General features: G+C 40.6%; 1 protein-coding gene across 1 annotated transcript; it reads left to right on the top strand.

Annotated features, from left to right (window-relative positions):
• Positions 1 to 1022: 1022 nt before the first annotated feature.
• Positions 1023 to 8323, top strand: LOC148036731 (protein CONSERVED IN THE GREEN LINEAGE AND DIATOMS 27, chloroplastic-like). The gene is made up of 7 exons (XM_087675614.1): positions 1023 to 1503; positions 2722 to 2874; positions 6503 to 6580; positions 6682 to 6777; positions 7113 to 7148; positions 7265 to 7443; positions 8012 to 8323. The coding sequence occupies exons 1-7, from the start codon at positions 1192 to 1194 to the stop codon at positions 8172 to 8174; spliced, it is 1017 nt and encodes a 338-aa protein (XP_087531740.1). The 5' UTR covers positions 1023 to 1191; the 3' UTR covers positions 8175 to 8323.
• Positions 8324 to 11556: the final 3233 nt, after the last annotated feature.

Here is an 11556-nt window from a genome sequence, read left to right as displayed (position 1 = left end):
ATTTTTCATAGAAACAAGTCTTAAAACACACACTTTAACATGTAAATAAAGGCAAATTGAGGCAAATCCTCATGATATTACACAATCACAAACATTCTCCTATTTTTTTATAATTTTTAATATACAAAAACTATTTTTCTTAATTTCTCTCTTTATTAAACTATTTTCATGAAAAATTCTCTTTATTTCAACTTAAATTATTGTTTTTTCTAAGTTTTTTGATTTGCACGACTTATGTGAAGTGTGATCCATGAGCATATTTATTCTCATACCATACGAACAACATTCAAACCAACACCATTTTCCATTAAATCCCATGTTTTGGATTTTGCGATTTTATTGTTTCTAATGTATGAGAAGGAAAATAAAGGACTTGTCCCAAAGAGGACTAACCGTGCTTAAGCTTAATTTCAAGCAAAATATACAGTCGAAAGAATGAAATCCATATAAGGCACTCTAAAATGAGCACATCATTAGGGGAAAACCTTGTGAAGAGATGCAAGGTTAAGCAATACATTGTTTAACCTTTGAATCAATCACAGCATAAGAGGATCCCATCCTCTCTCACTTGGGATCCAAGCTAATACTTCAAAGAACCCTTTCGCAATTAATATATATTGAATGAACAAGATTGCATCTAGGATGAATGACAAAATGAAAATTGACAAGGAAGCCCTTCCTTTGGTGATAGCTTGCTTCAAGAATCCATAAACATCCTAATGGCAATGGAAAAAATTTGTTATACAAAGACAGAGGCTTGTTAACATATTGACCGTTTGCTTGCCTTGAACCTTGTAAATACCCTTGATAGATGGAAGCAAAGATTCCTTGTGAATTTAACACAGAGGTTCCCGCGCCGTCTTGTGGCTTTTTTCCCTTAACTGTTTTACCGAAATGCCGAGAGAGAGAGAGAGAGAGCCCAAAAGGCTTTTGAAGGCAGAACGCCACGTGTGAAGCTGGCGACCACAATCTATAGCGTGCAGGCTTGCACGTTGGCACGAGTCGAGCTGCATCCATCCAATGGGAGCGCACCAGCTAGGCGCCAGCGTGGCGGACGGGACTTCTCTACCAGTCGCACTCTCTCTTTCTCTCTCTCTCTCTCTGTGTTCATCCTGTCAATCCAACTGATGCAGAGAACCTCCCATTAGAGGCAGCAGCTTTGCAGCCACAGAAGATTACCGATTCATAACCATGCTCAAAGCCCACCCATCGGCTCGCCTCTTCTTTCATGAATCAGGCTGCAGCCTGCCTCCCCGCAGGTCGCCCCGCAGCGGCGGCAACCGCACAGAGACGTGTGCCCCTCTGATCGTCAGAGCTGCTGGACTAGGGTCTCAGCATGATTCCTCTTCCCTGGGCTTATGGTGGCTGGCAGCATCATCATCCCGGATGGCACCCAAGTTGTTGCCCCACCCGACATCCGCTGTCGGTAATGATCGCAACGGGAATGGAGTTGAAGGCTGGGATCCATCCTTGGAAATCGAGGTGCCCGCAGACCAGCGCCCGGTAATATTTTCAGTCTGTACTTTTTGAGACCTTAACTAATTGAGGGACATCGGTTGCAATTCTGATTCATGCCGCCAATTTTCTTTCATGCCACTCAACAAATGCCTTTCCTCACATTTGCTAGATGTATCTGCAACTTGGTGCGTTTTGTATGGTATAGAGTATTCATCATGTAGCGTGTAGTCCGTCATCTTTATCATCAGACTACCTTAGCACAGTGTGTAAGCCTCCATATCTATATGCAAGAAGTTTTTGACATTTTCTCATGTCAGTGGGAAAAGGGGCTCTTTTCCTTTGTTTTTCTCTTTATTGTTCAACCTCATGAGCTTCTCTCTGGAGCCACCGAACATCCTGGGCCGGCAGCCCCCTGCCGCGACCGCACCTAGCTAGGTATGCAATCCCTACCTCTCAGGAGCTCATGACGCTGTTGCGATTCACAATGTGGGAATTGTAGTAGGAATTTGTCTACTTCTTGTGATATCCAGCATGACGTGTGAGCATTGTATGCCTATCCTTAGCAAGGTCTTAAGGCAGTGATGTCCAACATGCCATCTAAGTGCAGGAAGCACTGAACGCCAAACCAAAATTCACCCTCTCTTCCCTTATGATATGTTGCTGGCTGAACATCTCTTGCATCTCAGAAGACTTTCCTTTCTTATGAAGCCAAACGCTCACAATGTCATACAGGCCTTATGTATCAAGACTTTGACATGTGGAAATAGCCCATAGATCAAAATGTAGTGACTTGATACATAAGGCCTGTATTGTGATTTATCTTGGGCGTTTGGCTTCATAAGAAAGGAAAGTCTTCTGAGATTCACTGATAAATCACAAGACTGAAACTCATTACAAGATTTGAGTTGAGCACTGCCACTTGCGTCTGAATTCTTTCCAGTGGATTTATCTTGAACTACAAAGTTTACATTTGCTAAAGATTGTGATCCCAAAATGAACATAGATGCTGGAAGCAATAATGCTAGCTGTTATTACTCTATCATGTTCAGTTGCCTCTATATGTGTAAATAGATACTCTGCATAGCACCTGCACTATTGCATACTCGATATGATTCTAAACAGCAGGTGGGATGGCTGGTTTAAAGGTTTTTTATTTCATGCATAACTTTCTCATAAGCAACTGATGCATAATGCAGTTTGGGTGGCGTTGGTGTTCAATGATAAACTGATGGTCATGTGTTCTATTGATTAAGTTGGTTGTAGGCAAATGAATTAGCTGCCTTGAAGGAGGAGGCTTTATACTCCTGGGCTGAGCTCAAGCCAGTCGACTTTGGCCTTCGTCTTGGGGGACTTTGGGTGCTGTTCTTTGTTTTTCTGGGTGGACCAATAGCAAGCGCCAGCTTTGAACCTACCCGAGTAAGTGGTACCACAGTTTGGATGTATTTGTTCTTGACAGTATGCTAGTTGATAGCAAATTTAGAGAGCACAAGTGTGTACACTTTTGTAGAAGGTCAACAGTTTATGCTGATGCTCTCCTTCTGTAGTACAGAAGTCCATGGATCCAAGTTATCTGAATCTCTTTCTTGGAAATTGTTGTTCCAATTGTCTTTCTATCTTTGTTTGGTCATCTTTCTGTCTGTGACCAGTAAAAATGTTTTCATGGTTCTGATTTGCAATACCTTTAAGCTGAAGCTAATATGGAAAGTCGTCTTGGATCATCTGCTAATTGCTATTGATTTCCAAGTGAGAAGGTTCAGCGTAAAAGCTGAGCCAATAGCCTATTTTGTACAAACTTTCACTTTGAAGCTCTTTTAATTAGTCAAGTAGTGGAGAGCCAGTTTATGGGCTGATCCATCATGCCCCAGTTGTGGAGCATTATATATGGGATTGCACTGCTGCTTTGGTTGTTTAGGCTCCTATCTATCATGCCTTTGGCGTCATAGATGGCCTTGTCCAGACCATGGATCTTTAATGGAAAGGGTTCATGACTCAGATCCTGCAGGCACACTGCAGCTATGCAACATTTGACCCACCTGATACACATATGATTGGGGCATTGAACACACTGGACAGACTGCTACAAATGCCTGTATTACAGATAGCAGGTGTAACAGGATCTGAAGGCTGGCGGGCACTGATTTAGGTCGAACCATGTGGGCAATAATACAAATGTTTCACAGCTGAGATGTTCCACAGGGAAAGTGGCAGTAACTTTGTCTTAACCGTGCCAGTTACAGGCAGTTTTAGATTTGCCAGGACCAGCACCAGAACTTCTCTCCTTTGCTGGGAACACGACGCACTTTTATGGTCTCATATTCAGAGAATGCTCAACAACGGTTGTTTTCCTGAAATGTATAGGATAGTTGGTGCTAGCCGTAAAGGGTGGCATTGGATTCACCCTCAGCATCAGCTTCAGATGCCTTGGGTTGACCTGGTATTGGTGTGTTATCCATGTGGTGGGGGTATTCATACACCTGTCTTCAGCCGGCTGTGCTACTATCCAAAACTTGGTTGATAGTATGCATCATTAAGTGCCCATCACAAAAGACTTTAGAATGTTTTCCAACAAGCATGCTCTACTTTAGGGCTAATTAAACGATCTAGGCCAAATTTTGACACTAGGTGTACCACCTAGTACCTATCCAATATTAACTTATTACTAACATTGGTGTGGAGGAGTGCTTGTACTTGAGGCTTCCTTGTCGCTTTCTGATTTTAGAGCTCTTATCTAACAGTGAGTACGGGAGGCAGCAGGATAGCATTGATGCATCATCTTCTCAAGCATCGACATCGGTGGAGTATCAGGCAGCCCAGTACTGTCACTTCAATCGTCACCTCAGCAACTCAGTGAATGCCGGCAAGAATGTGTCAACAACCAAAGTAATCTATTAGAGATGTGTCATCAGGGTCTTCTGTTTGCAAGGAGCTGGTAGCTGATGAAACTTCATCTTCTCTTAGAATGTGTCTTCTATGGGTTCATGTTTCCCTTTGTATTGTCATTACCAGTAACTATGTGCTCATGTGACTGTATGGTCAAATATGGATTACAGCCATCTTCCCTGCCTGTCTCGATGTCATGCGTCCCCAATCAACATATCTGCTGATCTCTTCTAGTAGTACATTTCTATATGTGTTGATCTTGTGTCTCTATGCATTTGCATGTGCATGTTACTTTATATTATGTCTGCTAGGTGTTTATGGCCAAGTGGTTACGAGCATTATAAACTTTTCAACTGGAAAGCTTCTACAAACCTACTCTTTTAAGAGAAGCAGGTTTTCACTTCCCTGCTGGTGTGAGGACTCCATTACTAGTTTGGGCGAGGTGTCTCCTCCAAATAGTATGGGGTATCTAGCTTGGATTGTGCTATAGGTTTTGCATTTGTAGACGTAGTGCTCCTCGCTTTCTACCTCCTCTTGGCATGGTCTGCAAATCCGCTCAGCTCTAGGGATGTGGGCTGCTCTCCCGGGCCTCGATCTTGAGCTAGTGAGAAGATAACCTAAGCTAGCCAATGGCTTCCCGCCTCTCATGTGGCACGTATGCATCTAGGTATCCATGTCTCTCAATGAAGCCATCTAGAGATGTGGCCTGCTCTCCCGGTTTCGATCTTGAGCTAGTGAGAAGATAACCTAAGCTAGCCAATGGCTACCCACCTCTCACGTGGCATGTATGCATCTAGGTATCCATGTCTCTCAATGAAGCCATTTGCTGTAGTCTTCATGAAGTGGTCTCTGTAGTACAACATCTTTGGGGGAAGGGGCTGCTTGGGTGAAATCCATGTATGTTATATGTACAACTAGTGAAGGTCCTACTACATGACCATCTTCCTCTCTATGTGGGAGAAGTGTATGAAGGGGGAATCAGGGTTTTGGAAGGGGGGGAGATGGTCCATGTCAATCCCATATCCTGTAAGCCACTGCTTGACTTGTGCATACCATGAAGTCTCATGTCTTGCCTCAACTAGCTCCTTGGAGGCCTTGAAGGCTCTCCTAGATAGCCTATTTGGGTGCATGTCATGTACTCTATGTATGAAGCTAATAGTTTGAAAAAGGGCCTCCATCATCATGGGGGGTGTAACAAATTTGGCTCTAATAATCTCATGTGGTACTAATGGTTTGTAGTGGATCATTTGTGAGAGCATGATGATTTGTGGTCTCTTGATTTGTGTCCATAGGTATATAGCCAACGAGGGGTCCTAAAGGTGCAACATACATAATGGCTAGTGTGACCAGTGTGTCAAATAGCCACCTTTGTGTGCGAGTATCTTGGAAGTGTGCCTAGTGACACTGTCTCTCCATCATGGCCAATGCTGCATATCCTCGTGTGAGTTGGTCTTTGGCTGCTTGTGCCATAGTGAATCTCCTAGTGGATTTAGTGAAAGTGACTATCTTTTGCGCTACATGTGATGAGACCTCAATTCATCTTTTCACCTCTTGCCGTGTTGCAAGACAAATTTGGAGCTTTATTTCCCGCATGTGGATCTTGGTGACACAGCAGCAAACGGCCATCCATTCTTGGGTCATGGGCAAGATGTCTTCTTTGACTTCTTTGCAGCCAGATCATCCATGCCTTTTCCATTTTCCGTGGACTGCTTTCTGGCATATTTGGCGCAGTCATAATGCCTTTATTTTTTATTCAGCCTTCGGGTATTTTTGGTCACATGGCCCCCCTGTTCAAGTGGCCCCTGTTCAAGAATTACTGTAATGGCAGATTTCCTCCTTACTTTCAGCAAACCTGGTCCTCCCTGATGTAGCTGCTGCATTGCCAAAATTTGTTTGCTCTACTTCTGTTGTGCCCCCTACATGATATTTGTGTACTATGTTATGGGAGCCTTTTGGCTTCACTTACGATTGCTGGGTTTTTATTTGGCTGGCCAGAATGCATGATGTAAATATTTTCATGTAATTTCAGTTTCTTCATGAAGAGAGAGAGAGAGAGAGAGAGAGAGAGAGAGAGAGAGAGAGAGAGAGAAGTATACATACCAGAGATGTATCCATAGTAACAGCAATAGTCATCAAACATTTACGCATGTTGCGTCTCTTGCAGGAACCATTACGGTTCATTCTTGCTGGTGGTGCTGGAGCCCTATTTGCTGTGGCTGTTATAATCTTAAGATTATATCTTGTGAGTACAAAGGGAAAGTATAATTTTATTGTAACTTAAGGGTTGATGGTTATGGAAATAAATTTTGTATATGGTGACTGTGAACTGTCTCATCTTATCAGGGATGGAGTTATGTTGGCAATAGGCTTCTTTCAGCTGTAGTGCCATACGAAGAGACAGGATGGTATGATGGACAACTTTGGGTGAAGCCACCAGAGGTACATAGTAGGATGCTCAAGAAGTAATAGTTCTACTGAATTTTGTACGTGAATGGTAGCTAAATTTGTTCCAAAGAAACTCTCTACCAAATGGAGAGATTTGAAAGTTAAACCTGGGAGCACATAGGAGACTTGTAAAATTGATGAACTCTCCAGGATACTGTCATAACAAATAGTTATATTAATGTTGTTGCATGCTTAGAAGTGCTGCACACTTTCACAGGTGAACTTATTATCACAAACAATATTGTCATTGCTGTGAAAATGTCTACATTATATGCATCATGCCCATCAACTACTGAGAACATATTTCTGGTTAATGGTATTGAATCTAGGTTCTGGCAAGAGATCGCCTATTGGGGGCATACCAGGTTAGTTTTTTTAAATTCATCCAAGGTGAGTTTCTATGAAAACATCCTGCATATGTACATACTTATGCAGCTTTTGCAGGCCTTGAGAAATTTAACTTGTGGGGTTTTTATACCAGGTTAAGCCAGTTATGAACCGACTTAAACAAACACTACTTGGAGCTGCTGCACTACTGGTGACTGCAACAGTTTCTCTTTTCTTGCTTGTCCCACCAGACAAAGATAAAACAGCAGCCGCCTTTACACCTTCATTAAGCACTGGTGGAGCCTTAGCTGCTGAAAGCAAAACTGATTTCAGGTTTCACTTCCACCCAAATGCTGTACATCTAACATGGTAATAGTGTTATGCATTACATTGTAGGTTTGAGACAGAGCTAAAACAGTACAAGCTTTTATGTTTCATCAGTCCTTTGCAAGTCTTATAAACACCTTGATTTTTAAGACCCTCGTTGCACTGCTTAGACATTCAAATTCTCAATCACCACTTGAGAAGACCGATCATTTTCAGTGTTTTATTTTGTAATGTGCCAGCTTACTCGGGGAGGTCAATCATAAATATATGTATGTATCACGTGGGTTCAATATAAGGGATTTTTAAAATATAAAATTTTACATACAAAAGGGTCCCATATAAAGGGGTTACTTACAGATTGAATAGAAAATGATTATATTTTATTAATGAAAAATTTACAAATAAGGATATTTATAAATAAGCCCTGAACGCATGTGATATAGAGGGTGTACATATAGTGAATTACCCGGGGTTGTTTACATCTTTCCATGGGTCATATTGTGTTCATGATTAAAAATGCAAGGAGTTTTCAGATTTTTGGTCATGTTAGATATTAACAATCCCTCTATGGCAGGAAAGAAGACTTGCTCAATCTTCCCATGAAGGTTATGGTGGATGATGAGCTTGCAGCAGCAGCAGCTGCAGCAGCCAATGGAAGACCTGTCTATTGCACAGATCGTTTCTACCGGGCCTTGGCAGGGGGGCAGTATTGTAAGTGGGAAGATCTAAGAAAGTAACTCAAGGTCTTCTAAGTGATCAGTTTTCATGAAAAGCTGTGCTCTCCCCTTGTATTCTATACTAATCTGGTAAAAATGCTCACTCAATGAGCTCATGTAAATTGATATTGCCATTCAAATTTAGCTGGCGTGTATCTCTTCAATGTAAAGGGTGTTCCCTTGAAGCATGTTCTCTTTGAGCCATACTTATGCCACATCATTATTTTGGTTGTGGGTTAGATAATGTTGGAGCAACCAGCTGCATATCAAACCTAGGAGGCAATTTTGGGAACCTCCCCAAACCCAAAACCCTATTGTGTGGCTTGACCACACCCAAGAGAAGGCATCAGGCATATCTTGTCTTTCCTTTTCTTCTTCTTACTTTGTATTTTCTATGTCCATGAGTCTTGGGGGAAGAGATGATAAGATAGAGAGTGGATCTCAGAGATTGAGACCATCATGTGAAATACGGTAGGACGAAGAGAGCATTCAGAACCCTCGAAACAATAAGGGTGCTCCTGTTTGGTCTTGAATGTGAAAGGTCTGAGACTCTACTTGTTTGGCTTTGTGCCTAGATCAAGAGCAATAACCGAGTTCTCTTAGACCATTTAACTTCATATTGGGTAGAGGAATAAGAATTGTCATTACTAGTGAGGGCTTGAGAGGATGCAAATCCACTCAGTTGTGGTTAAGCATAATCCTCTTGAAACCTATTCGATTTGGTAGGAAGGCCAAAATTGAGAGTCAACCAATTTGTTGATAGTAGGAAAATCTTTTTATAAAAAAAAGACACCCTTGTGCCAAATTTTTAGCTTCATGCTTCTAGATGTAGTTTTCAATAGAATTAGTCAAATTGAATGCTTTTCATTTGGTCACCTTGGAAATAGCAAACTTTTTGTTCGGATTGTATGCGCGCTCATGAATCTGAAGACATAAAAAAGATGATCAACATGGCTATAGTAGAAATGTCTATGAGGACATTGTATCAGATCTTCCACTTGGAAAATTGCTAGACACCATAACTTGAATCTGAAGACATAAAAAAGATGATCAACATGGCTATAGTAGAAATGTCTATGAGGACATTGTATCAGATCTTCCACTTGGAAAATTGCTAGACACCATAACTATTGACCAAAGTAGTGCAGCATTGAGCACTCAATTTGCTAGCAAGCTTATGACTAGATCCTCACACCAAGGAGAAATCCAAGATCCCTATTGTTGAGAAGTAACTTGAAAAGTATAAGTCCAAAGATAACTTTATGACTTCGTAGAGCAATTTAAGTGCATTATTGGCCTCAAGACAAGCAAGATTCTAGGAAGAACAACTTTAACTTGTTGAAAATCCTATTGATCAAGATATTTATAAGACTATCTATATTGATGACCTTAGTCAAACTCCTGAATGTTAGCCAAAAAGACAAAGAGGCAATTAGAGACTATGTGTTTGGTGTTTGTGGTATGTACAAGAGAATCCGTACTACTAAGAGGCTGAACTAGAAGGCTATGACTTCATAAATGCAATTAAGGATGGACTATACAAAGCCATGGCAATGCAATGTGAGTGTAAAGAGAGAGAATCCCTAGACCTCAAGATAGAGGAAAACAACGAAAGACTAGCTTGTCACAAGAACTAGTAGATCTAAGATAGAAGTTAATGAAGATCCATGAGAACTAAAACATTGATCATACAAAAGACTAGCATCCATTACATCATTGCAACGGCAATCACTTCCAATAGAAATGCTTTGAGACTAGGATAAGGGTTTTCCAATAACTATGGACGTAATGGACATGAAATGACTAATTTTTAAGCATAAAGAAGAGGAGGAACCCTTATATCAAACAAATTTAATCATTATATCAATCATTAATAACTATGGACGTATATATCATTAAATGACTAATTCGAAAAGTTTATATAAAACAAATGGAGGACTACTATATGGAAGAGGAACATCTCTAGCCTTGCCCAACAACCAAAGATTGTAGTAGGGTAACATCAACGCAGGAAAGAGGAATGTCTCTAGCCTTGCCTAACAACCAAAGATTGTAGTAGGGCTAACATCAACTGGATTGGAATCTAGGACTATCCAATTCAATCATTAAATTGTTGTCGATTGACGTCTCTATCCATTTCGTGGAGGAACCTTTAGACGAAGAAGCTTATATGAATCTTATGTCACATATTACACAAAGAGGGCAATCCATGTTAGATATGATCAATACCCCCACCCTCGTAAGGTGTTACTAATGATCCATGGTGCCCAAAGTTATAATGTTGTCATTGAGAAGCCATATGTGAGAAGTAACCTTTGTGGATCTAGCCCTTGGGTTAAATAGAATAGTTAAGCTAGTAGCAACTTGAGACGCATTGCATTGAGTTATGGGGTGGAAGTTATTAGAGACCCTTATTTTGAGATCAAAGGGCCACAAAAGTGGCCGTTGTGCTAGCCCCCTCTATTAGGGATCTAAAGATAGTACTCTCGGCCTAATAATAAAGGAAACATTTCTTGGATATTCACTTGCCAACTAGGGAAGATTTATAATATGGTCGAAAAAGTTGACTAAATTAACTTCCTAGGCTATAAAAGGAAGATTCCTCCAAACATATCATCAATCTATTTTTTACCCAACTAGAGTTTTTTTTACTAGCCTTAAGTTATTCGCTTATCATTTGCTTAAATCGCCATGTAAGCTTCATAAATGAAAGCCATGGGTGGACAAAGCTATATTTGTATCAATTTATTGGAATTAAAGAACTTTCTATTCTCCTCATACTTATTATGTATTTTCTATTCCTTGCTCGGATTTTGTTTTTTGCTCCATGTAAATTTTACATGGTATCAGTGTCCAAGGGGCTCTAAAGAGTGAAGTGTACGTGAGAGGCAAATCCTTCAACAATAAAGAGGAGCAATGTCATTATCCAAAAGCTATTATCATGCATCATGTAGTGGTCTTGTGGTACTAGCAATTCAAACAATGAGGATTCATCCACCAATCTTCAAGGAAGGCAAGTTAGATGGTATAAACTATACTTTATGAAAGTTTGAAATTACAAATATACTTGATTCTTATGAGCTTTTGAAGATAGTGTTGGGGGCTGACCCAGAATCACAAGTCACCCTTGATTACAACTTTCTATTCTTATCATATTTATTATGTATTCTCTGTTCCTTGCTTAAATCCTATTTGCTACGCTATGTAAATTTTGCATGGTATCAAGGTTCAAGCTCAGAGTGAAGATATATGAGAGGTAAGGCCTTTAATAGTGAAGAGAAGCAATATCATCATTTAGAAGCAATTCTGATACATCGGGTAGTGGTGTTGCAATATTACCAATTAGGATTCATCAACCAACCTTCAACGAAGGCAAGTTAGATGGTGTAACTATACTCGATTC

This window comes from Lygodium microphyllum, chromosome 4 (assembly GCF_053477565.2).
Source record: "Lygodium microphyllum isolate KBCC chromosome 4, Lygodium_microphyllum_v1.1.10, whole genome shotgun sequence".
In the NCBI taxonomy this organism is placed as follows: Eukaryota; Viridiplantae; Streptophyta; class Polypodiopsida; order Schizaeales; family Lygodiaceae; genus Lygodium; species Lygodium microphyllum.
This window is presented reverse-complemented; position numbering and strand designations above follow the sequence as displayed.

Excerpts from the sequence above, each read along its gene's own strand:
- LOC148036731 (XM_087675614.1), top strand. The coding sequence starts at position 1,192 with ATGCTCAAAGCCCACCCATCGGCTCGCCTCTTCTTTCATGAATCAGGC. Across the intron at positions 6,778-7,112 it reads TTTGGGTGAAGCCACCAGAG|GTTCTGGCAAGAGATCGCCT; the intron begins GTACATAGTAGG and ends TATTGAATCTAG. Across the intron at positions 7,149-7,264 it reads GCCTATTGGGGGCATACCAG|GTTAAGCCAGTTATGAACCG; the intron begins GTTAGTTTTTTT and ends TTTTTATACCAG.